The sequence below is a fragment of the Phocoena phocoena genome, chromosome 11 (genome assembly GCF_963924675.1).
Source record: "Phocoena phocoena chromosome 11, mPhoPho1.1, whole genome shotgun sequence".
Taxonomy (NCBI): domain Eukaryota; kingdom Metazoa; phylum Chordata; class Mammalia; order Artiodactyla; family Phocoenidae; genus Phocoena; species Phocoena phocoena.
In genome coordinates, this window is record NC_089229.1 from 51,304,979 (window position 1) to 51,332,671 (window position 27,693).

General features: G+C 39.8%; 1 protein-coding gene across 1 annotated transcript in view; it reads right to left on the reverse strand.

Moving 5' to 3' along the window:
- Positions 1-27,339, reverse strand: part of MSRB3 (methionine sulfoxide reductase B3) — a 162,597-nt gene extending 135,258 nt beyond the window's left edge. The window contains exon 1 of the mRNA XM_065887644.1: positions 27,243-27,339. Within this exon, the coding sequence (XP_065743716.1) occupies positions 27,243-27,339 (97 nt within the window). The remainder of the gene's footprint in view (positions 1-27,242) is intronic.
- Between the last annotated feature and the right edge of the window lie 354 nt (positions 27,340-27,693).

Here is a 27,693-nt window from a genome sequence, read left to right on the forward strand (position 1 = left end):
TTCTGTGAAACAGGCAATACCCCTTCAAACAATATAAAGGGTCTGAGAGGCTTTACAATAAAGTGCACCTGCTTAACTTTCTCTCAACTGGTGCCTCTCAAATGGTTTTGACCTTACAAAACCCCTTCCTTTCCTATCGCCATCCCACAGAACACATTCTGGTGAATCCTTTGGATAACATCCAAATTCCTGAACAAAGCAACTAAAGTTCTATATCTAGCTGCTACCTAACTCTTCACCACTTTCTCTTGCCATACCTCCACATTCCAACCCACCCCATGCTCCTGCTATACCAATATACTCATAACGTCCCCCAAATAGGTCTGCTGTTTCCTATTTCCACCTCCACATCTTTCCTCATTCCATATCCTTACTGTCCTTTCACCACTCCCAACTCCCACCACTCCTAACTTCTCCCATTTGGGCCCCTAGTGAGGCACAAAGCATGATGTCATAGCCCCTACAACAATTTTCAAGGCACTGATTTGCTTACATCTCTGTCTCCCTCTTCTAGATTATAAACCTCTTAGGCATAGGGACAGTGTCTTTTTCATCTTTGTATCCCAATACCTGGCACCTAACAGCCATTCATTTATTGAGTGAAAGAATGACTATATAAATAACTGATTCTATGGAAATGAGTGTTCTGGATCATCATTTCCCACCCTGCTATCTCTGCCATCTCAACTGTTAATGGTGCTTAAATGTAAGAATCTAAATTAAAACCAGTTGGTTCCTTCATAGGAATCAGCAGTTTCTGTGAAGAGGTGGGAAGTTGAAAGTGCAATCTGACTTCAGATCTAGATAATTCAAATGCCCTATTTTGGTCAAAAACTTTTACTTCTCCATCTTTTTTAACCCCTAGAACTCTGACATCCAGAATTTGACTAACTTTAGTTTGTTAGCTTTTGGGTTTGGGTTTATTTTTATTTCCTTTCACTTCTTTCCTTGCAGTTGAACAATCAACTGCCAGAGAGAGATGATATAAACAGTGAAGCAGGGAACTTACAAAGTTGATAATTAGCTCAAGAATAAATGAGCTGATTGTGCTAGTGGATTTAAAGGGTCAAACCACCTAAAGGTCAAATCCCTTTCCGATAAATGCCAAAAGAATGTCTACATCAGTGGTTTTCCACCAGCTAGTAAAATGTCCCCCCCAGACTGCAAGGGCCAGCCAACAGTTGACAAATTTGAATTTTGTCAGGTAAGGACAAAATAAAAACAAAAAGTGCCAAACCCTAATCTCACCACAATATCAGAAAAGAAAATTATATTAACACCAAGAACTCAGAAAGCAATCTCAAGATAAAGAACATATACTTTTGAATAATATATTTAAGTTTTGTGGGAAAACATTTCATTGTTGCTATTTTTCTCATTTCTTTATGAAAAGAAGACACTTCATCATGGACTAGCATTTGGAAACCACTAATTTAAATGTCTACAATAAAGTTCTATACCTGGCACCCAGTTTATGCTCAACTAATGTTTGCTGAATGAATGATCAATCAGTCATTTACTTCTCAAAATCAATTGGCCAAATTGCAGAATCGGGCATCTCTTTTATTAAGCAGAGATCTTTCTTTATTTGTTATAAGAAACAATAGAACCCTGGCTACTCAGAATCCTCAATCTTCCAAACCATTTAGAGATAACACTTTTTTTTTTAAATAGACACATTTTATTTTATTTATTCTTTGATGTGGACAATTTTTAAAGTCTTTATTGAATTTGTTACAATATTGTTTCTGTTTTATGTTTTGGTTTTTTGGCCTCAAGGCATGGGATCTTAGCTCCCCAACCAGGGATCGAACCTGCACCCCCTGCACTGGAAGGCAAAGTCTTAACCACTCCCCTGCCAGGGAAGTCCCTAGAGATAACAATTTTAAGATACCAAATTTTTCTCAGCTCACCTGTATAAATTCTTACTACATGGAAAACAATGTTTTAGGAGCTGAGGAATATGCAAAGATGTAAGATATAGTCTGTGCTGTCAAAAAACATATCAGCTTAGATGGAAACATAAAATATGTACTCAATGCCTTTACAGAGGTAGAAGTAAAGTACATGGAATTTCAGGGGAAGGAAAATTGCCTCCAGCTTTGGGAGAGGGAGTGGCAGGGATATGGGGGGTTGGGAACTGAAGAAAAGTTGCATAAAGAAGAACATTTTCTTCAATATCTCCAGGGTTAGCCATTTTTTAAACTTTTTGATCTTAGGATCTCTTTACACTCCTAAAAAAGTTATCAAGGACCCCAAATGCTTTTCGTTTATGTGGTTATACCCATCAATATTTACTATATTAGAACTAAAGCTGAGTAATTTTTAAAACGTTTGCTTATTCCATTAAGAATAACAAAAATAAAAATAACAATACACATTACAAAAATGACATTTTCAGTGAAAAATAACTATATTATCCAAAACAAACAAAATATATATTTAATGAGAAGAGTTTTACACTTTTTTTGCAAATCAAGTCTCTTTAATATCTGGCTTAACAGAAAACAGCTGGATTCTCATCTCTGCTTCTGTATTCAATCTGTTGTGATATGTTGTTTTGGTTGAAGTATATTTATGAATGAAATCTCGCCTCACTCAGATAAGCAGTTGGAAAAGGGACGAATATTTTAATAGCTTTTTCAGATAACTGTAGACATTCTTCTTTGATATTACACCAAAATTCAACAATGATAATCTAAAACTATGTATTATCAATGAATTTTTCATACTATTACATTAAATTTCATTGGTCTATCTTACATTTTGACTGGATCTTTTAACTTTGCATGATTATGTAACATCACGCACTGTTCGTTTGGAAAACATTGGTTCAATGGGTTATGCAGATCTTTCACATGCTGACACATTACATTATCAATATCAAAAATATTCACTAATATCACCACTGATTTCATCAGATAAATCTTTAAATGTTGAGAAGCTGTCAAGCTCACAGTGGCAGATACAAGCCTTCCAAAATTTTATTTTTTAACTTGAAATCTCGAATTTTATCATTGCCAACAATACAGTCAGTTGTTTTCCTTAAAGTGACAGAATCACTTCATTCATTTTTGAGAAAATACTTGTCAAATACCCAAGTTTAAATAACCATCATTTATCTGTCGGTCATTCTGTCAAGTGAAATGGTGTTTCAAACAAGCGCACCAGTGCTTTTCCTGGAGACGGCCACTGTACTTTGTGATGCGGAAACTCTTTGTAAAAGTGTATTTCTTGGGCTTCCCTGGTGGCGCAGTGGTTGAGAGTCCGCCTGCTGATGTAGGGGACACGGGTTCGTGCCCTGGTCCAGGAAGATCCCACATGCCGCGGAGCGGCTGGGCCCGTGAGCCATGGCCTCTGAGCCTGTGCGTCCGGAGCCTGTGCTCCGCAATGGGAGAGGCCACAACAGTGAGAGGCCCGCGTACCACAAAAAAAAAAAAAAAAAGTGTATTTCTTGTTTCTTCACACAGAATAATAAAAAGATATGCACTTAAGATCTAGAGTTAATAAAATTAATATAAATCTTACTTCATCAAGGACATTCTTAAGTAAAAATGGCCTTTTCTCCTGTTTGGATGTTAGTGAAGAATGGAATGACTGCTAAGGTTTGCTACCCCTGCCTAGCTTCACACTAAGACAACAGCAGTTTCACCTGCTTTGGCTTTTGCAACATCAACGCAAATGTCAACACAGTGAAAAAGGAAAATAAGGTCATAGCATTAGTCTGAAAATAGTTTTGCCTTTGTGAATCCCTTGCAAAGCTCCCAGATGCCAGGGGTCCTTAGTCCATGCTTTGCGAACTGCTGGTCTGGCCCTCTGGTTGGTCCGTAACAAGCACAGTAAATGTTTCATAAGCACTCATTGAGTAAGTGAACGGCAGACAGAGGAATACATTTATAACTTACCCCATGTTGTCTAGCAAAAAACAAATGGTTAGAAAATAATACCAGTACTATGTAGACCTCTTACTACTTCTAGAGCTAATTAGTACATTTCTTACTTCATCTAGTCTGTGGACAAATGCAAATGCAAAATTTTGAGCTATTTTATCAAAGTGAGTAGAATAGTTATGGCAGATTTCTGAAAGTAACAGAGTGCTACAACCCAATTTTCTCAGCACCACTCCTTGAAATTCACAAAAGTATATGTCTGCTAGGGGATAAGAAAACAAATTGTGAATTAGTGCTATCTCCAGAAAAGGAAAATTAATTTGTTGATAAATTCTCACATTTACTGAACCCATATCATGTACATGGTACTATTAATTCATATACTGCTAGTAGAATAATCAAGGAATACAAACTTTTGGAAATGATTGAGAATAATAGAAGTTGTATCATTAAATAAGTTTAGAACCAGAAAAAAATCTTGATTAACACCTAATACATAGATTTTTGAACATGAAGTGACCACCCAACAAAGGTAAAATAATTAGTTGAAAGGTGTTTCACAAGTAATTTGTTTAAAATTGTCTTTAGATGCTGAAGTTTGAGGATAAAGTTTTTAACGAAACAACTAGGATGAAATTAGAGTTATCTCTTTAATAATGTCACATTTCCTTCTGAAATGTCTTCTTGAGTGGGAGAAAGCCTGCGCGCAGCAACAAAGACCCAACGCAGCCAAAAATTAAAGAGAAAATGGTGGAGGTAGAAGTAGCACCAGGAATGCACAGCTTGGACCATCTGTTCCTCAGTCTATGATCATCATCTGTGTATGACTACGTGAGGATGTTGCTCATGAAACATCATCCATCATGTGTATCTCAGTGGAAAAAAAGTGGGAGAAACGATGAACTGATCCAAACCACTTGTTTTGTCAATAGCAAAACTGAGATAAAGAGGCCTATTGAAGGTCATACAGCCATTTGGAGAAAACATTAGGCTAAAACTCCTTTTTATCTACATGTTGTGGCATCTGTGTTTTCTTTATTATTCAGTTCACATAAAAAGTAAGAAAAGGACATAAAGAATTGTACCTAATATTGACAATGCTAGGGTTACACTGTGTCCATTAAGAAGGTACACCAATGGTATAATTAAAATAGAATTATGGGGCTTCCCTGGTGGCGCAGTGGTTGAGAATCTGCCTGCCAATGCAGGGGACACAGGTTCAAACCCCAGTCCAGGAAGATCCCACAGGACGTGAAGCAGCTAAACCCGTGTGCCACAACTACTGAGCCTGCGCTCTAGAGCCTGCAAGCCACAGCTACCGAAGCCTGCGAGCCACAATTACTGAAGCCGGCGCGCCTAGAGCCCGCGCGACACAAGAGAAGCCACCGCAATGAGAGCCTGCGCACCACAACGAAGAGTAGACCCTGCTCACCACAACTAGAGAAAGCCCGCATGCAGCAACAAAGACCCAACGCAGCCATAAATAAATAAATTTAAATAAAATAGAATTATGGACATTAAGTCCATCTTCTGATGTTAATTATAACTCTATTAAACGCTATCTTTTTTTCAGGATTCCTGTTTTGTAAAGCATCTAGTCAAATTCAGGGATTTATTCATTCTCACATTAATGTTTTAAAACTTCTATCACCAATATAGAACACAAATCTTTTTCTTTTAAAACATATATATTGGGCTTCCCTGGTGGTGCAGTGGTTGAGAGTCCGCCTGCTGATGCAGGGGACACGAGTTCGTGCCCCAGTCTGGGAGGATCCCACGTACTGCGGAGCGGCTGGGCCCGTGAGCCATGGCCGCTGAGCCTGTGCGTCCGGAGCCTGTGCTCCGCAGCGGCAGAGGCCGCAACACTGAGAGGCCCGCGTAACGCAAAAAAAAAAAAAAATATATATATATATTGATTTCACAGTCCATTGGTTACACAGACAATGTAGTTTCAGTGTCTACATTACATGTGTTTCATCTAAAAAGTTTTTCTTAATATTTAAAAGGTGCCAACAGGAAAGCAAAACCCATACAAACAAATCACTTTTGATTACTATTAAAAAATGCCTTCAGAATTTTTCAGTCTTTTTAACTGTTTCGTTTTGTTGTGTTTATACAATACAGTTTTGCTTTTCTAGTACTCGAGTTCAAATTTAAACCTTCTCACTGACTAGTTATGTTTCATTTGACAAGGTTTACTCTGAGCTTTGAAAGTCTCATCTGTATGTCTGGAGTTTGTAATAGTTTCCTTGCAAGATTGCTACTAGAGGAGCACCTGGCACACACATACCTCTAAATTAATACTACGATTCCTTCCTTAAGTAACATTCCCTGTTGATAATTTGTTCCCTGTGGAACTCACAGAACTGAAGCTCAATGCCTTTTAGTGACATTTTATATGGTTGATTTTTCTTACTGAAAACATTCTTCACTTGACTTTTCTATTCTACACAGTATTGTTTTCTTCCTCCCTTTCTGGCCCTTCTCTATTTCCTTCTGATTTCCAAACTGTGACTAAACTCCAGGGATATCCCTTTAGTACCCTCTGTATTTCTCACTATTTAATCTCTTTCTTACAGATCTGACCTATTCTAACAACTTCAACCATCATTTATTGACAGATAACTATACAGATCTAGCTCTAATGCTCTATCTTCTAATATCTACTGGATAATAATAACATCAACTTGCACTTGCATGGTATAGTCTTATATGGCTTATAAGAATCTTTAGTCCCACCTTATATTGTTATTCAAATATCTTGCATGTGTGCATCTTATTATTATGATATTATTACTAATAATCATTTTTGAGTACCTGCACGAGGTGATCATGTATATGTGTATCTAATATCATTTAATCCTCATGTCAACCCTGAGGTAGGAACTGCTATATGTGGTAGTCATTAGTGCTATTTGCCCCACATTTCTGGCTCTCCATTTTCCAGGCACATGGTAGAAATGCACTTTCTGGCCCCCTGTGGTTCTTGAGACTGTGTCACTAGTTCTGGGCAATAAGTTGTTAACGGTGATACTGTGTGCCACTTCTAAGACAGATCACTTAATTGTTGGCGTGAGACTCTCCAGAACTCTCTTTCTCTCTCCAACAGCGATCAGCAATGTTCTATAATTAGATGATGACTGCTCCATTAACCATGATCCTGGAATAGCAGACATGGAGCAGAGTTCCCATCTGACAGACAATGAACATGCAATACAAGCAAGAAATAAAACTTCAGTGGTTTAAGTCACTGGAATTTGGGGATTATGTGTTCCAGCAGAAACTAAGGTTCAGAGAATAACTTGCGTGAGGTCATACGGCCAGTACGGGGGTCAGAATTTGAACTGGTCTATTTTAATCTCCTGTAGTATATTAAAAAATTTCTCAATGGGCTTCCCTGGTGGTGCAGTGGTTGAGAGTCCGCCTGCCGATGCAGGGGAAACTGATTCGTGCCCCGGTCTGGGAGGATTCCGCATGCCGTGGAGCGGCTGGGCCCGTGAGCCATGGCCGCTGAGCCTGCGCGTCCGGAGCCTGTGCTCCGCAATGGGAGAGGCCACAACAGTGAGAGGCCCGCGTACCGAAAAAAAAAAAAAAAATCCTCAATGGCAGGGACTCTTATGCTCCAGATTGCTGTCCTTGTTTAGGAAAACAACAGGGTCTGGAAGGTTGAGAAGTCCAATGTTAAAAACAATGAGACCACTTTGAAAAGCCCAGGGTCTTTCTCTCATTAGTCATCCCTTCTATTCCTAAGTATCCCAAAGAGATTCTTACCATGGTCAGAAGATACAGCTCTCCTCTCATATCCAGACATAAAGGCTAGGAGAGAGTTACTTCATCTTGGATCGTCTGTAGCTAACAAATTAGTCCCAACCCTTCAAGAACTAAATGTTTCACTCAGCTGCAAAACTGATTGAGTAGCTCCTGGTGACAATAAAATGACTGATTACGAAGATTTCATTTCCTGAAGTGACTGAAAGCTCCCTGGGCACTAACCAGATCCTCTGTACCTTCTTACTGATCTAATAAGTCAGTGCCCAGATGCAGACCTTAGAAACAGAGTGCCCTGATTTTAATCAATCTATAAATGTAAGAAAAAAAATATTCGTTGCCATGATGCTAAAAAAAAAAGTTTGTCCTTCCCGGTGGCTCAGGGATCATGACCCTGGCCCTAAGGAAAAGGAACTGTAACAGTTCATTTTTTGACCTGTAAGTAAACAATATATAAAACAATAAGATTTTAGAGACAACCTATAGACAAAGATTTGGCTGTGGTTGCAGAACAGAATGTAAACATTAGTAACTTCACATTTTAAAACAAAAGGTACTCCCCTGGTGGCTCAGTGGTTAAGAATCCACCTGCCAATGCAGGGGACACGGGTTTGGGCCCTGGTCCAGGAAGAATGCACACGCCGCGGAGCAACTAAGCCCGTGTGTCACAACTACTGAACCCGCGCTCTAGAGCCCATGCTCTGCAACAAGAGAAGCCACTGCAATGAGAAGCCCATGCACCGCAACGAAGAGTAATCCCCACTCGCTGCAACTAGAGAAAGCCCGCGCAGCAATGAAGACCCAATGCAGCCAATAAATAAATAAATAAAACAAAAAGAAAATGTATATAGCTAACAAAATGCAAAGAATGCCTGGAAAGAAAGGCAGAATAAAGGGTGAGAGTATCAGGACCCCCATCTTATAAAGTAGAGAATTAGGAGATATTAACTAGACTGCAAAATGCTAACTGGACCCTTAGAATCCATTCTTCCTTCTCCATATTAGTAATACAATGCTCTGAAATTTTAGCTGAACATAGAGCTACATTTCTCTGCCTCTTTTGCAGCTAATTGTGAATATGATACTACGTTCTAGCCAGTGGAATGATGTGTGATCTTTCAAGTCACCTCCTTTAAAGACAAAGTTACTTGCTTTAGACTTCCTCTTTCCCCTGGGAAATGGCAAAAACTGCAACAGCGCACTTGGACACTGGGATGGAAGCTACTTGAGAAAGGCAGACTTAACAGATCATGAAGCAAAGCCAACTCAACCTTAGGCTATTACCTACCTTAGGCTATCATGGAGGAGAAAAATAAACTTCTACTTATGTCAGTCACTCTACTTGGAATCTTTTTGTCACAACAGCTTGTCATGTAGCCTATCAAAAGTTCATGAGCAAATATATTATTTAATGTTACAAAAGTGAACAATAAGGGAATTTTAAAAATCAACAAAACACTAAACAATGGTAGACAAAATGGAGAAGCAAGAGCAGATAAATTCGTATTTTTCATAACTGGATATTATCTGAAATTGATGAATCAAGAAATACTACCAGAAGAATGATTTTCACAGGAGTGAGGTGAAGATAAGAAGGGATAGAGTTGGAGGCTGTTGCTTTTCACCTTAAGTTCCCTTGTATCAAGAACCATGTGCCAAAAAAAAAAAAAAAGCTTAGACGTGCTAAAAAAGATGCAGTGCCCCAGTGGACCATTTCATCTAAAGAAAAACTTGCTAATGCAGACTGAACAAATCCCGTCCTATGCCTGCGACTATAAACTACAGTTATCTGTATTGATCACTAAAAAACTGTTTTTAATGAGTTGAATATAAGCCCTAAAAATAGGTATCTGTAAGTCATGCTTCAAATATTTTAAGTTAGAACTCTGCCACCATTCCAGGAATAGAAAGCTTTAGCACTGGAAACTGAAAATAAATATTTGCCTTTGTATCAGAATTTCAGCATCCTTCCCCTCCAAGTTTACTTTCTATTGCAGAAAGTAAGAATTTTCTCATGATGGTATGCCTCGTAGCTTGTATCTGATAAAGTAGATAAAGGAGAAGTTTTATGAAAATGTAGTCCTTCTATTCCACTGAAAAGTAAATCTTAACGGCCTCTATCAACTATCTTTTAACACCATGTTGAACTTGGGAGAAAGGAGAAGCCCTGAATGAGATCATAAAGTGAAAGAAATAAATTACTTTGCATAATGTTGTTTCTACTTTGTCCTCAATGGTTTTCTTCATTAATTTTAGATGATTAAATCATGTTTTAAAAAGAATTTAGGTATTTCATGTGCACCTCAAACTATTTATCACATCCAAAACTCAATTTGTTTTCTTTCTTCACCAATTTATTATTCTTTCTGTATTCCTGATCCTGTTAGAAATTACTTCCATTCTACACAACCACTAAACCCCGAATCTGGGAGTCATCCTCAATTATTTTCTATTTTAATCTTTCATACTTAATTAACACCAAGTACTGTCAACCTTATTTCCAAGATATTGCTCAAATACATCCTTTTCTTTTCATCTCTCATCTAGAATATAGTAATGGCCTCTTACTGGTCTTCCTGCCTCTACCCTGACTCCCCTCACAGCCAGTCTCCATACTGCTACAGAAGTGATGTATACTCGCTCTGACCATGTCAGAACACTGCTTCATGTACTTCCATGGCTCATTAACACCTATGGGGAAAGACCCTATCAGATTCATTTCTTTTCCTATCTTAACTTCAGTCCCCAACACTCCCTGGTACACAGTGGTACAATCCATTAACTCTCTTGTCCTTTACTTTATCTCTAGTACCTCACCAGGTGCCTAACCTCTAATAAGTATTCAATATGTGTTTGTTGAATGAATGAATGAAGATTCTCTTCTGATAACAGTCAACTATTGTTTCCCACACACCTTTTCCACCCTTAACATATCACCCATATTTTTCATACCACATAAAGAATGAACTCTTCATTTTTAAACTTCAAGACCCAGTTTAGATATCACCTCCTCTGGGAAACTTTTTTTCACAGCTATTCTTCTCACCCTTCTCCCCAACCCTTCCATTAGAAAATGAATCAATTCTACCTCTATACTACTTCCTACTTCAATACCTCTATTATTTATCTATTACTGCACGTTAGAATTTTAGATATAGATATTAGATATAGATAGATAGATAGATAGATATGCCTCTCCTAAAAACTCCTTGAGAGCAGCCAGAGGTATTCACTTCTGTAAAATAAAGCCTCAATAAATGCTTTCATAGAACTGAACTCAAATGTCACTTCCGGGCTTCCCTGGTAGCGCAGTGGTTGGGAGTCCGCCTGCCAATGCAGGGGACACGGGTTCGTGCCCTGGTCCAGGAGGATCCTATGTGCCATGGAGCGGCTGGGCCCGTGAGCCGTGGCCGCTGGGCCTGCGCGTCCGGAGCCTGTGCTCTGCAGCAGGAGAGGCCACAACGGTGAGAGGCCCGCGTACCAAACATGTCACTTCCTCTGTTTTCCCCCATCTCTGTTCATAATGTCCTAGTTTGCCCAGGACTAGAGTCCTATCCTATACCCAGGAAGTGCAGTATACAGGAAAGAGTCAGAACTGGGTTTAACTTCTGACTCTATCACTTAACCAGCTGATAAATCCTGAGCAAATTAGTTTCTTGTCTCTGAGTCCTAACCTGCATAATGTAGACCATAGCACTTATTTCACTAAGTTTTGGAAGGATTAAGTGAGATAACTAGCAGGCTGCTCCGTGAATTTTACTTCCCTTACTGAGAAGGAAAAGCAGAGGAGGTCTGAGATACCATGTAGAGATACAGATAGAGAATGAGAGTGCATGCATGTGTGCATGTTTGCATGAGTGTGCATGCATTCGTGTGTGTGCATGTGTGTGTGTCTGGGTTGGAGGGTTTAATTAGTTCCATTTTGGGCAGGGTAAGAATGAGGTGATTGTATAACAGACAACTCAGGTAAGATTAATTTAAGATTGATTTTTCTATTTCAGTAATTATGTTTTAGTGATTGTCAAAAAATCATTATCTTTGGCAAAAAGGAACAATTTCAAGTTTTGCAACCAACTGTTTCAGTCAATTATATAGAGTGATATAAATTTATGCATGCATGAGGCAAATGTACTAATAAAACAGGAATCTGACAAAGTAAACTTTGGTCAACTCTAATTTGAACATATCAATAGCAGTTATAAAATACTGTTGTAATTCAATTAAAACTGCCAATATCATTCACTCTTAATCAAAGATAAAACTATTCTAGGACTTATAACTAATTTTGCATCATGATCCTGAGAATTATCTAGAACTTTAGAGATACCGAATTCCCAGTAGTAACCTTGTAACTGATATTGATTTGTCATCTGGGAGGCAAGAATTCTACCACTGAACCATCAATGTCTTTGATTTGTCATCTGAGTGTCGGTAACTTCCATTGTTCCCAGGTACTTCTTCCATAGGGAATGCTAGCAACATTTTATATTCTATAATTACAGTACTATTTGCATTCAGATTATTCTATAAGCATTTTCTAGCCTCCTAATTATGCTTTTTTGGATTCAATTAAATGTTTTTTTGCAAGGGAAAGGTAACACGTTATACAACATTCTGTATTTCCCTCAGGTAACAGGAGAGCTCAAGAAAGACATCAACTCTTGGACAGACTAGCCAAATGGCACATGAATCAAAATATCCTTAAGAATGATGAAGTTAAGGTATCAAAGGTATGGTCATAATCGCTGAATGCAGTAAATGTTATTACATAATTAAATGAAAAAGATAAAAACAGTCCTTAAAAGAGTGAACATATAATATAAAAATAACAATTCAGCAACAATCATGTAGATCTACAGGTCCCACTCTAGTTAACAAAAGCAGAGTGGGAAAAAAATAAAATAAAAGAATCCAAAATTCTTCCTGCAGAGAAGGGCAAAACGCTGTTGAATCTTACTTTTTTTAATTTGATGACTAGATTAGTTCAGGTTTAATGATATTTTTAAACACTTGTTCAAGGCCGTGGAACCTAAAATATGATGTCACTGTTTCAATCCCTATGAAAGATAAAAGTAAATAAAACATGGAAACCATATGCCAAAGATTGAAAACCAAGGAGAAAAGATCTTAAAAAAAGGGATAAAACAGCAGGACAAAGAGTGTCATCAAATATGTCCATGATCGGGACTTCCCTGGTAGCTCAGTGGTTAAGAATCTGCCTGCCAATGCTGGGGACATGGGTTTGATTCCTGTTCTGGGACGATCCCACATGCCGCGGAGCAACTAATAAGCCCGTGCACCACAACTACTGAGCCCGCGTGCCACAACTACTGAAGCCCACGCACCTAGAGCCCGTGCTCTGCAACAAGAGAAGCCACTGCAATGAGAAGCCCTTGCACCTCAATGAAGAGCAGCCCCCACTCACCACAACTAGAGAAAGCCCGTGCGCAGCAACAAAGACGCAACACGGCCAAAAATTTAAAAATAAATTTAAAAATATATATGTCCCTGATAACATAAAATATAAATGATTTAAATGCACCTACTGAAAAATGACTCTCATATAGTTACAAAACAAATAAATGGTATAGTGGGATCAAAAAGAAAAGAAGCAGAAAGAAAAAGAGAGACTGCATACATGCACACATACATGTGCACACGCAAGTGCACACACACAGACAAAAGTGGCAACACGAATAAATATCTTTTAAGAGAAAACACACTCATGTTCTCCCTTAATCAGATTCCTACCAGTTCCCACTGAAATGGTAAATAGAATATAAAAATAGAGGAAATCTATATATATATATCAGCCCTGGGAACTAAAATAGGATAAACTTGTGCAAGATAAAGTACAGAGGATGTGTTGAAGAAAAGGCCAACTCCCAACTCGTCCATGTGCAAACACTGTTCCTGCAAGTTAGTGAAAGAGAATCAGAATTCTAAATAGGAGGAGCCAAGTCAAGAGAACAGGTAGGTCAAAGGTATGGAGAGCTTGATAACGGGCACAGGGTATGTATGTCTAGATCCCATAGGTCACTGCAGCAAGCACTTCTGACACTGAAAGCCACACTAAGCAGGGGTACTGTGGTGATTCTCAAGCCTAGCGCACCAAGGATTTGGGAAGCACTGTCAAGGTTGACTTTTGAAAAAGACAGTCAAAACTGGGAAATACTCGGGGCACTGCCTGGAATTTCTGATGTCACCCTAATTAGAGAAAAGAAACTTCAACCCTAAGGCAATACTTGCTAGAGCCACCTCCAGTTCTGATGCTGCTTCCCTCCTCTCTACCTGAGGCCCCTGAAGTCTGAAAGTTAAACTATGGTAAACCTAAACTTTTCTCTTCTCCCCTTTTATCACCTTGAAAGATTAAGAAAAACACACCAAACTCAGCTAGAAGCCTCTCACTCCCGAAACTGGGCAAGCCCACGCTGCATCCATCTCTTACTCTACTTAACAAACAGATGCTGGGAACAAAGTGAGAAATAAGATGCCATGGTCCCTGCCACCATGAAGCTGACATTTTTGTAAGAATGATAGTATTAGTATCACGGAGAAGCAGAAAGGGAATAAAGATCCTATATAACAGAGGGAAGTAGTCTAGTTTGGGAGGCATAAGAAAGCCTTCCTGCAGGTAGTAATATTTAAACTAAGAATGAAGGATAAGAATGTGTTGCTCAGATTAAGAATGAGGAAAGAAGTGTACCAGACAAAGAAAAAGATGAGCAGTAGCCCTGAGATAAGAGTGTGTGTAACCCACTGAAGGTTATGAAAGAAGAGCAGGGTGGCTGGAAGGTGTAAGTGAGGAACAGATGGGGGAGATGACGAGGCTGACGAGGTAGGCAGAAACAAATCTTGAAGCTATTATAAGAATTTGGAACTTCATCCTAAAAAGAAAGAGAAGTAATCGAAGGAGAGTAACATGATCAGATCTTTGAATTTAAAAGACTGCCATGACTAAAAGGTGGAAAATGGATGGGGGTGGCATCAGAACAGAGGTAGTGAGACTAACTGGGAAGCTACTGTAGAAATCTAGGCACACGATTCATACAGGGCGTGAGACAGGGAAAAAAAATTAAGAGGACTCCAGTTCTGGCTCAAGGAACTGGGCACTTAGCAATACCATTTACTAAGCTAGGGAACAAGGTGGGAGACTTAAGCGTGGGCAAAAAAAAAAAAAAAATAATAAGTTTTGAACATGTTGAAGGTACACACAAGCAACCAAATGGAGATGCTATAGAAGAAAGTGGATATATAGGACTGTAGCTTAGGTACAGAACTAGGTTGTCGGTAAATTTGGGGGGAGTTAATTTATCAAATGGAACTGAAGCCATGGAGTAAATAAGATTGCCTAAGAAAATGTGTAAAATGAGAAAAGAAAATGTCAGAGCCCTGAGGAACCTCCACATTTGGAGGTGAGCTAGAAGAGAAAGAACTAGTAAAGAAGATGAAGGAGCAGTGGCCAAAGAAGGCAGAGGTCAAGGAGAGTGTTGTTCCAGAACGACAATGATAATGATGAGACTAGGATGGTGATGATGAAGTTGCTAGCTAACGTTTACTGTGAATTAACTCTGTGGAAGACTCTGTGCTAAGTGACTCACATATGCTATCTCATCTAACGATTACAACAGTCCATGTGGTAGGAACACTACTATCCCCATTCTGCAAGTGAAGAAACTGAGGCACAGATGACTTAATTAATTTGCCTAAAATCATATATCTAACTCAATACATATTTTTGGATGGATGACAGAAAAAGAGTGACAGCAAGGATGTGAACAACTTGTAAAACAACTTTGTCACAGAGGATGACAGGCTGAGTAGGCTTTTTGTTTGTTTTTTAAGATGAGAGAAATTTGAGCATATTTAAATGAGGAATATTAGGAGATTATCCAAGAGTTTAGGGAAACCTTAAAAAATTGTGAAGTAACTGAATGTAAGAGAAAATTTAATTAATTAGGAAATTAATCAATTTAGGAAAAAATTACAGCTATACCAAGAAAGTAAGGATACAAAGGGATTTTCTCTCTCTATGCCAAAGTTTTTTGCTCTGTAATTTAAGGGGTTGGGGAAAATCAGCAATTTCTAATCACTATCAAGAACTTCCCTTTAATTATTTTCCTACATGATCTCTCTTGGTTATTTCACATTTGGTTATATCACACACACAGGAAGTCACATATGTCTGATTACTAAAATAATCATACCTAACAAAACAGCTTAGTTGGGAAATCCAAGGCTCAGGAAGATTAAGTGATTCATATAAGGTCACTCACGTATTTTTTAAAAGAGGATGTCATTGTCCAAATATGAAGAAACTGGCCCAAATTAGCATAGGGAATCAACGGAATCAATTCCAAACCACACACCAAAAGTAAAAAACTGAAAGATTTTAGAAGGATAATGAAGAAGGCATGCTTTTTTTCTTCTAATTAGAAAAAAGAAAGAAAAAAGCAATAATAAACCCCAGAAAATGGGGGGAAAAAACCACACCTGTATAAAAAAGTCATGGTCTAACCATGACACAAATTAAACTGGCATGACTTTAAGCAACTGGTATTGTACAGGAGAACCAATCTGAACATCACACTATGGTCATTCTTTTTGAAATGTCACAAAAACATTTTAATACCTTAAAAAGTTAAATGGGAAAAAATGTAATCAAAAGAAACGGCTATATAAGGAGTGAGTCAGAATAGTGTAATGATGAAGAGCACGGACTCTGGAGCCAGACTGCCTGGATTCAAATGATGGAATGCCTCAGGTACTAATCTTAATATATGAACTATCATAATAATATTGTACAGCCTTGATAAAGCTACCACGAGCATTAAATGAGTTAATATATGTAAACAGTAAATACTTAAACTAGTGCCTGGCACATAGTAACATTTGTTTGTATTTGCTATTTATTATCATTATCGTTATTATTATTATTTGATGTATGGATAATGAAGCATAAAACCAATGGGAGAAAATACAAAGATTTGATCCACTGGAAAATACAAGAAGCCTAACAGATAAATGTGCAAGGAGCAGAAATAAATAAAAAGTAGAAAAACATATAGATAATAAAAGAAATGCTAATCTCTAAAAAAAATAGAGTTATATACACCAATATGGATAATACAAATATAATGTCATGGGGGGAAAAAGCAAGAGCTTATCAGCAAGAGCTTATGGAAGTTATACAGCAGATAATACCATTTATGTAGCGTTCCAAAACATGCAAAACTAAACAATAAAATATGTAGGGCTACATCTATGGTAAACCTATAAAGAAAGCAAGAGCTTATCAGTTATCATTTGTGTTAAGTGATAATCACAAAATGCATGACTGTGAGTACTTCTAAGTAAAGGGAAGATAGGACTGGTGAAGGTCACAGCTTCAACATTCCATTCCTGAAGCTGAGTGGGGGTACCCAGACTTTTGGAAATTATTCTTCATAACTTGCATAGGCGTTATGTATTCTTTTTGTGTGGGTGAAATATTTTATAATAAAAAGGGAAAAACTTACTAATACATTTTAAAGGCAAGAGAAAACCTTTTTTAACCTCTCAAATTAGTAAAGTTTTTTTTCTTTAAAGCTAAAGGGAAGAGATTTTCTTCTTTAACGATAAGACCAAATTAACTAGTTTTAAGAGTTAAATATATTTCTAGGATATATATGGTCAAAGGCAAATTCCATTGGCAGTGTACCCTGATAAAAGAGGACTTTTCCCATCTGAGATAGATCACCACGCCTAATTAAGCAATTCTTAGCTGTACATTTAGAACAACCAACATAATTTCTCCTGCTTAATGCCATTACTTTAGATGGGATAGCAAATATGATGCTTCTAATACATTGTAACCTATCCTCTAAATCAATACTAAATCTTTAAAAGGGTTATGTAACTTTGCTTATGGATCAAATTACACTAGGCTACAAGGTTCAAATATAGGATCTTAGTCTCAGAATAACCTTTATATTTAGTTCCACAAAATAAACAGCTTGAACCAAACATAACAAGAGAACACAATTTTGCATAATTTATTAATCATGTCACTTCCATTAAAAATTACGAAAGGTACTTGAAGACTTTTAGACAACCCAGAGATTATAGAATCATTCTATAGAATTATAGAATCATTCTATAGAATTATAGAATGCAAAAGCAACATCAGGTATTGCCCATCTGAATTCGTTCAATTTGCAGATGTGAGAACTGAGGCACAGAGTTAAAATGCCCTAGGCAAGAGCAGGACTAGGAAACCCAGTCTTCCAAGTCGCTATCCAGTGACTATGCTGACTCCCCTGTGACATGAACATATACACAAGAATGCAGATATGCTAATGAGTCTGCAATTTTTCAACTGATTCTGCACACAGGTAAACACCCTCTGCCTTCACCCCCCCCATCCTCTTCCCAGCCCCTTAGGGTGATCTGACTAGAAGGCATATTCACACACAAGAAATCAGGAACAAGGACAACAATGCATGCACTTTTTTTTTTCACACTTAACAACTGTCAGCCTAGAGCTCCAAGACCACTTGTGGCCCCTCACCCACTGTCCTATCTATTCTCTTATACTGTGTACTGGGAGACATGGCCCTACCTTTCCTTACTTCACACTAGTAATCTAAGATAAAAGAAGTATCCACCTACAATAGTCACTATAGATCTCTCCCAACAGCAACCAAGCCCAGATTCTCTCTCTGACAACTAAACACAATAGAAGCAAGAGAAATGAAAGAATAATGTAAAATTCAGGGCTCTAGGATTTATACAAGGGCTGTCCTGATCTTTTTTAAGGACTCTAACATGCAGCATGGGCTTATTTTCAATGTGGCCTTAACATAAGTTCTGAAGGACTGGCTGGTTTTGTTTTGTTTGGATTTTTGTTTTTGCCTTTAAATAAAATAACTGACCCAACAAACCATAAAAATTCACTGTGTAATTTATAGTAATAGAAGCTAGTTATTCCATGGCCATAACAGAGACTGCAGAAGATATGTACTTGCATGCAAATCATCTACTAATTTTCACCTTTATAATAGCACGATAGCCCTAAAAATGATGCTTATATACCTGAAAATATAATTTTTGAAAAGTGTTCATGTACTAATCCCTGAGACTACATAATAGCCAGGCTTTAGCATAAAGTACATTGCCTGGCATAAAACAGGCAATTGCTATTGAAAGAAGATGTTGAGAAGTTTTCTTGTCATTGCAAAAGTTCAGCTACAGCTCAAATTTTCAAACAAAAGTCTCCCCCACGCTCTAAAGGGAGACGACAAGGAGTTGCTGAAGGTTGAGACCAGAACCTCCCTGAGAGGATCCACAAAGCAAGAAATCAAGTGTTGTCTATAGACTCTGTGAGTCATAATTTCCACATATGTGTACTTTCCAAACATATGATAATGCTTTTATATTAAAAAAAAAAACTCAAATTTTTACAGTGGATTTTTGCTAGTATTTTCTCAGTCAACAGCTACTAAAAGCACAACTACTAGCACATGGGAGGGTCCCCTTTTTTGAAATGAGTTAGAAATTACTCTTAATCCTGTACATTGAACATAAACAGGTCACTTTAGACGAGCATTAGGAACAAGTACTATTTTTAGAAACTTAGAACCAGGATAGACCGTTGGTCAGGAAGCTAGGCCCTGAGAACACATTTCCTCTACCAGAATTGTTTCTCTATTTCACCTGCAGTCATCTCCATAATTTACAAACCTTTATTTACAGTCGGTGCAAATAAGTCCTCTCAATGAAGTATTGGGTTGACCAAAAAGTGCCTTCGGTTTTTAAGTAAAAATAAGAGCCTCATTTTTCATTTTCACCAAGAACTGTATTGAACAATGTATTCATCCTTTTGTTCCACTACCTTCTGCCATTTTTCAGGCAACTTCGTAATTCCATCTTCCTAAAACTTTTTATCTTTTTGAGCAAAGAACTGTTCCAGGTGCCTTTTACAGTATTCCAGGGAATTGAAATTTTTTCCATTAAGAGAATTTTGTAAAGACCGAAATAAATGGAAATCTGAAGGTGCAATGTCTGGTGAATAGGCGGATGAGTCAGAACTTCCCAGCTAAGCTGTAACAGCTTTTGCTTAGTCATCAAAGAAACATGCGGTCTTGTGTTATCCTGATGGAAGATTATGCATTTTCTGTTGACTAATTCTGGCCGCTTTTCACTGAGTGCTGCTTTCAGTTGGTCTAACTGGGAGCAGTTGGAATTAATCGTCTGGTTTTCTGGAAGGAGCTCATAATAGAGGACTCCCTTTCAATCCCACCATATACACAATATCATATTCTTTGGATGAAGACTGGCCTTTGGTGTGGTTGGTGGTGGTTCATTTCACCTGCCACACGATCTCTTCCATCCCACGTTATTGTACAGTATCCACTTTTCATTGCCCGTCACAATTTGTTTTAAAAAAGAAACATTTTCATTTTGTTTAAGTGGAGACTCATGTGAAAATATGGTCAAGAAGGGTTTTTTTCACTTAACTTATGTGGAACCCAAACATCAAAGCGATTAACATAACCAAGCTGGTGCAAATGATTTTCAGTGCTTGATTTGGGTAAATTTTGAGTATGTCAGCTATCTCTTGCATGGTATAACATTGATTGTTCTCACTTACTGTTTCGATTTGCTCGCTATCAACTTCAGCTGGCCTACCTGACCGTGGAGTATTGTCCAGAGAGAAATCTCCAGCACAAAACTTTGCAAACCACTTTTGATGCGTTCCATCAGTCACAGCACCTTCTCCATACACTGCACAAATCTTTTTCTGCGTTTCAGTTGCGTTTTTACCTTTCTTGAAATAATAAACCATAATATGCCAAAAATGTTGCTTTTCCATTTTCAATATTAAAATGGCTACACAAAATATTCACCAATTTTGATGTCTTTTTTAAAATGCACGTTGATAATGACAGCTGTCACATACACTCTAACAAAATTGTTTCGAATGAAGTTGAAGACAACTAAGTGCTACTAGAGCCATCTTACAGAAAAAAACGAATGAACCTTTTGGCCAACCCAATAAATTCCCTCCACTTTCCTTCAGAAAGTCAGGTACAAGAAATCGTCTCACTGTTTCCAAATCAGCACACAGCTGGGCAACCCAATTATACAAATGCCAGGTCACAGTGCTGCTCCAGGCTACCACAGCCAAGCATCAGAGTCAGGGTACTGTGGCCAGGGTGGCCAATTCAAGTGCAAGAACCTTGCAGGTGACACTTGAAGAGATAAGAGAAGCAAAGCATTCTGTAAGAAAGGGGGAGGGATGTGATTTATTATAAATTATTTTATTATAGATTAGGAAATGGTCAATAATTATTGTATGGATAAGAACCTGACCATGGCAATAAAAACTGCCCATAAAGGACAAAAAGGGCCAAAGAGTCCTCCTCCTGGTGGGAATCGTATCTGCTTCACATTGTTGGGGAAGGTAAAGGGAGGAACGGGGAGGAGACTGAGCAGAATGTGTGTTCAAGGCCAACTGAACAACTTGTAGGAGGCCCAGAGCACAGAGGAGCTTGGTGATGATGAAGACTTTTAAGGAGTTAGTCCCTTATCTTAAGAAGCCACGGGAGGGGGTTAAACAAAGAAGTAGTAGCAACAATTCTGCAGGTTAGGAAGGTCATTCTGGCTGCAGCACCCTTTGTTCAGTGTTTCCCAGGCACTAACTGTGGAGGGAGTAAATGCGGTGTCCCCTAAACAAGGAAAGATCATGGACAGAACGCCATGTACTACCTGGGCATCTTTCAAAGCCAGACCAAACTATATCTTCTTTATGATACTTTTCCTGTGCCCTTGCTCTTACTCCAGTCGACAAATTCTTCTTCTCCCCTTTATTTTTAACTTCCCTTACTCACACACATTTCATCTCCAGCTCCAATCTCTCCAGTTACAGCCTCACATTTCTAATTCCACCACACATCTCCACATGCATATTCTTCCAGTGCCTCAAATGCAGTAGATCTAAAACACAACTTACTTTTTACCCCCACCTATAAACCTGCTCTGAGTTCACTTCTCCTAATCACCCAGGCTTAACATCTTACCATCACCTTTTATTCATCCCTCTCTTTCCCCACATCCAATTAACTGTTTCTCTCTGTCTAATTTGCTTTAGCAATACTTCTCCAATCCTATTGTCACTACCCTAGTTTACGTCTTCATTCTCTAACAAAAACCCTTATAACTTTTCTTTATTAGTCCAATTGTTTCTTTCCCAATTCAATTCATCCTCTGAATTATTAGATAATATATCCCATAATTCAACTCTGATTATGACATTTCCAGCACCAAAAAAACTTCAATCTCATAGCTTACTAACCCAGTCCAAATTTCCTAGTCCAGCATTAAAAGCCTTCCATGTTCTAGGCCAAACCTAATTTTCCATCTTTATACTTTATTTTCCCACTATTCCTCCTCATATACGCTCCAATTATTTTCTACACCTGCCCAATCTGATCTGGTAAACATTGGGTACTCGACAAAAGTTGATTTCCTTCCACATGAGTTTGCTATATTCTCCTTCCCCACGCCATCTCAATTTATAGGAAAACATCCTATCATTCTATATAGTTGATTCTCACACAGGAAATTAGCATATTCATGGAAAAGCCTGTAAAATCTAGAAAACAGACAAGAACCCCAACAAAGAAGAGCCGTGTGACTGAGCTCCAACGTCAAAAGAAAAAGGTAGTGACAAGCAGGACGCCATAAACGCTTCAGAACATTTGAAAGGTTGAAAGCATTTTACCTGGGACAATGGATGCTAACAGTCTACCAGAGTTCTTCGAGATGATTCATCGTTCTCATAGAACTTACAGTCCAGTGAAGAATATGAACACATATGGACTTTATAATGCAAGATGGTAAAACCGTGCTCCAATAGAGGTAAAAATGTCTTAGAAGCATAAGGAAATGAGAAATTCTAAGAGACGCAGAAAGCTTCACAAAATACCATGCAACAGAGACCATAAGGACTTCAACAGGTTATGACAGAAAGGTATTCCAGGCAGCAGATAAAGGAAAGGTAGAGGTGGAAAATGCTAGAAGTGTGAGAAATAGGGAAAAAAAAAAAACCTGATGAACTCTGGGTGCCTAAACTATTACTATTTTGAAAGTCTCTAATGATCACTTACATAGTTTTAATGAATTAAAACTATGTTTTGGGCTTCCCTGGTGGCGCAGTGGTTGAGAGTCCGCCTGCCGATGCAGGGAAGATCCCAGCAGTGAGAGGCCCGTGTGCCGCAAAAAAAAACACAACCCTATGTTTTACTTCAATTAATTCCTGAAAATATGCAGATGATTATCTGCAGGATGGATCAGTTGTTATTAAACAGGATATTCACAACTCAGTTGGATCCTGAGATGCGTTGAATCCTGAATGTGGTGCTACACTCAATTTACTCCCCAGAGCCTGGCTCTTCAGCATTCCTGCAGCAGTATGAATGAACAGCTCTACATCTTAGGATCCACTGAAGGTGACACACTCTTCTATGCACACATTGCAACCAAGAGAAAATTATACACACATTTTAAGAACTAATAACCCCATAATATAAAATTGAAAAATGCAAAGTCAAACCATGTAAATGTTTGCACTTTGTACTACGCACTTTGCGTAGTACAAAGAAGTCTAGAATTAGAAGAGACCATAGAGAAAATCTAGATCAACCATGTGACCCAAGCTATGTCTATCAGGTTCTTTCTCTCAGGAATTCAGGGTCAAGGCTTATTGATTTAGTCTCTCCCCGTGCTTGGAACTGAGGGACACCTAAATACCCAGCAGCTGCTGAGCAGCCACATACAACTGTGAACACAGGGAAAAAAAGGAAAAAAAAAAAAGGTCAGCAAAGAGAGAACAATGAAGCAAAGAAATGCAAAGACTAGAGACAGAGAAAATTCCAGGTTTTCCAGTCCCTGGTCCCTAATAAGGTCTGCGTGCATTTGGCTTCCATCAAATCCCTGTCTTTCTTTCTTTTTCCTAAAACTAGTTCAAGTTCATTTGTGTTACTTGGAACAGAACCTTAAATGCGGCAATAACCAAAATCCTTCATAAGGTCAACTGGTTGATTTATTACTGATCTACCTTTCCTATACTTTCTTTTCATTTGTATTTCCTTAAAAGCCATAAATATGACTTTGGTATGCTATACAGACAAATATGTGAACAGAGATACAGGATTATGCTGAGCACTTTTGTGTGTGTGTGCTGTACGCGGGCCTCTCACTGCTGCGGCCTCTCCCGTTGCGGAGCACAGGCTCCGGACGCACAGGCTCAGCGGCCATGGCTCACGGGCCCAGCCGCTCCGCGGTATGTGGGATCTTCGCGGACCGGGGCACGAACCTGTGTCCCCTGCATCGGCAGGCGGACTCTCAACCACTGCGCCACCAGGGAAGCCCTATGCTGAGCATTTTTTTTTTTTTTTTTTTTTGCGGTACACGGGCCTCTCACTGTTGTGGCCTCTCCCGTGCGGAGCACAGGCTCCGGATGCGCAGGCTCAGCGGCCATGGCTCACGGGCCCAGCCGCTCCACGGCATGTGGGATCTTCCCTGACTGGGGCACGAACCCGTGTCCCCTGCATCGGCAGGCAGTCTCTCAACCACTGCGCCACCAGGGAAGCCCTGCTGGGCATTTTTAAAGGGAAAAACCCATCATCCCCAGGAAGGAGAAAATATAGGAATATTCAAGGTAAAGCCTTGAGATAATTGTACAGCAACCAGAGATGCTTGACAACTAGTAAATTAAATAGCTATCTGATTACCCTCCTACCCAAAGCCAATTTAATTCTGAATAAACCCGATGGGTAGGTCCAATTCAGTCTCCTCTAAGGCATGAGAAAAAGGTCATAACTGAATATAGGGCATTTCGTCTGGAATGCCCCAAGTAATTAGCACCCAACCACACAAAGTTTGGGTGCTCTCCAGTGGTATCCCTAGCCCAGACCCAAATCCAAAACTGAATATCAAACCATCTTAGGGCTTGGCTTAACTATTTACCCTATGACATAACCAGCACTTCCTGCTATTAGATAAGGGGAAAAAAGTTAACAGAAGCTTAATATCATGGAACTCTGTCCAGGTGTGTGCATCTGTGTGATATGCCAGGTATCAAGACTTTCCTGAGACAGATCCAGTCTCCCCAAAGCTGGATCCGCACCCATCAGATCTGACTACAAGTAAAGCAGTTAAACAAGTATAGCAAGTCAGAGTTGACAATCAGAAGTTTGAACCAATGTAGTGGATGGCTCTGCAGGATTATATAAACAAAAACAATATTACAGGATCCTAGAGGTGGAAGGGACATGGAGACTCTGTCCAACTTCATCATTTTACAGGGAAGGAAGCTAAATATCAAAACCAAATTTATCAACCAAATCCCTAACTATAGTAACACAGGTGAGAAAAAAATCAAAGGGACTGTGACCAGATTATGACAGAATCAAAAAGCATTATTTCCTAAAGCTGCTCTAATGGTTGAAAATTTATTTTTAATTATAAAAGAAAAATTGTATTAGAAAAATCTATGAAAACTACTGTTGAGATATTTTTTGGATATTCTTGTTACTTAAGTTTAGCAAAAGGGTAAAGATTTCTGACCAAATGGGTTAACATTTCAGTTAAGATATTAGACCAAGCACCTTGAAAAGCCAAAATACTGTGTGTTGATTCAGAACCTACATGGTTGTATGCTTGCAACCTTGGCAGACAGGCAGTTTAGGCACTGTGACAAAATTCTCAATGGCAGAGAGATGCTTATTTTAATATTAAAAAATCCAGACATTTACATAGGGCCCTAATAAAAATCACCAGAAATTAGACTAATATGTCAGTTGGGACCAAAATTAAAAGAATAAATCTTTAAATGGTCCAAAATATAAACTTGGTTTTCAAAACTTCTGGCAAGGGGCCATAGCACTATGGATTTGGGTCTTCAAGGGCTGCTTGACCACAAGTATTAGGTAAGTCAACACATCACTGAGGGAGGGCAAAAAGAAAAAACAACAGATAATCTCTGGCAGTTACAATCTACCCTTTATCGTTCAGCACAGAATATTTTAGAAGACTGCTGATAAAATGTGAAGACAGAACCTGTTGTGTTCCCCAAGAAGTGCTACTAAAGTAACTCCTAAAATATAAATCCATTAAAAAGTAGGTCTTCTTGAAAAACAATATTAATTAGAAGCAAACATGAAATTGGTATTATTACTTAAATTAACATCGATAAATACTAAATATTTTTAAAATCTCCCATCAATCTGAATTGACAATTTTATAAATTACATGAATCCTAAAGATTATTTTACAGACAAAACTATTTTTTAAAAATCTATTTTGCCACCAGCAATGCAAATGGAAACATGAAGCGATAGACCAGAGGGTGTTGAATATAATCTATGCTTAGTAGAGTCAGCTTTCAACTAATTTAAAGTCCTAGTTGTTAGCCATATCATATTTTGACAGTTTACTCTATTGGTGGCAAAAACAAAAGCAAACTAAAATTTCCTAAGAAATCTCAACTCCGAGGAATTATATTTTCTGTTCTTCCATTCCAGATAAAATTAAGAAGTGAGATGACTAGATACTCATCACAAATATAGAAGTTCGTGCAATTTCACATTTACCTTAAACTCTACATTTGTACTTTGAAATAATTACTTTTTATAGTAACCTTATGTTAAAAAAATTCCACACTGATATTTTCCACATGATTTAAAGAAAACTATCTTTAAAAATCATCCTGTTAAGACTGCAAAATTACCCCCATTTGACAGCTTATATCAAACGAGCATATAAACCAAATAAGGCAGGAATGGCACCTTTCGATCATATACTTGTAAATAGTCCAGGGTGAAACTTAACAAACCAGACTCGGATGCATTTTTTTCCGCTCAAATACAAAACAAAACTGGTACCTGTAAAATTCGGGGTTTTGCTCGGTTTTGGCCTATTAAGACACCTACCGGGCCCGCGAGAGCCTGACCCCGCGGCGCGGGCTGCGGTGCGCCTCTGGGTGCACCCCTAGTCTCCGCGCGCCCGCCGCTGCCCCCCCAGCCGCCGGGCGCCCCACTCCCCTCCCAGACGCGCGGCGGGAGGCGCGGGCCTGGCTGGCCGTTCCCACGCGTCCAGGCCCGTTATCTGAGCGGCCGCGGCGGCGGGGCCGCCCAGCGCGGGGAAGGGGACTCCGGGATGGCCCCCGCCGCGGGCCCCGCGCCCTCTCCAGCTGGGGGCGGCGTCCCTGCCCCGGCCGCCCCTCCCTCGGGCGCCCGCGTCGCTCGAGAGCCTCCCTCGGGCTCAGGTTCGCTCCTGGGACGGGATAAGGTGTCAGCCACGCTGCCAGACGCCTCCCGTCGGCGGGGGCGAAGCCAGCCCTGCCCTCCTTCCATCCGCCCCTCACCGCCCGCGCCCCTCCTCGGCTCAGGAGACGAGGTGGGGGGGGGGGGGGTCCTCGCAGGAGGCTGAAAGGGGCGCTGCCTGCGCTCTCAGGGGAGCGGAGGTCGGGGTCACACCTCAACTTGGCAGGGTTCGGGCGTTGAGGGCAGAGGCGGGGCGGGGAAGGAGCCCCAAACTCACCCGACTGAGCGGCTTCCCGGGCCGCGACCGCGGCCAGGCAGAGGCTGAGGCAAACACAGAGCGAGAGGGGGCGCGGGAGGGTCCGCCGCGGGTTCATGAAAGTGCCAGGGAGCCGCCGCCGCCGCCGCCGCCGCCGCCGCCGCCGCCGCCGCCGCCGCCGCTGTCCGAGCCTCCCTCCCTTCCTCCCCGGCTCCGGGCGACGGACGGGGCGGCGGGAGGCATGACGGGAAATTCCTGGGCACTGGCAGCCGAGTCCAAATATGAGCATAGGAGACGAGCGAGGGAGGATCGCGGATCGCGCCCGCCGCGGACGGGGCCCGCTGCCCGGGACTCGGCGGCCGCCAATTCCCTCCTCCTCCAAATCCTCCTCCTCCTCAGCTGCCAACCCCAAGGCCGCCGGCTGCCGAGTGCAACCGGGAGGTGGAATCCCTCTGACAGAGGGCATCCCTTT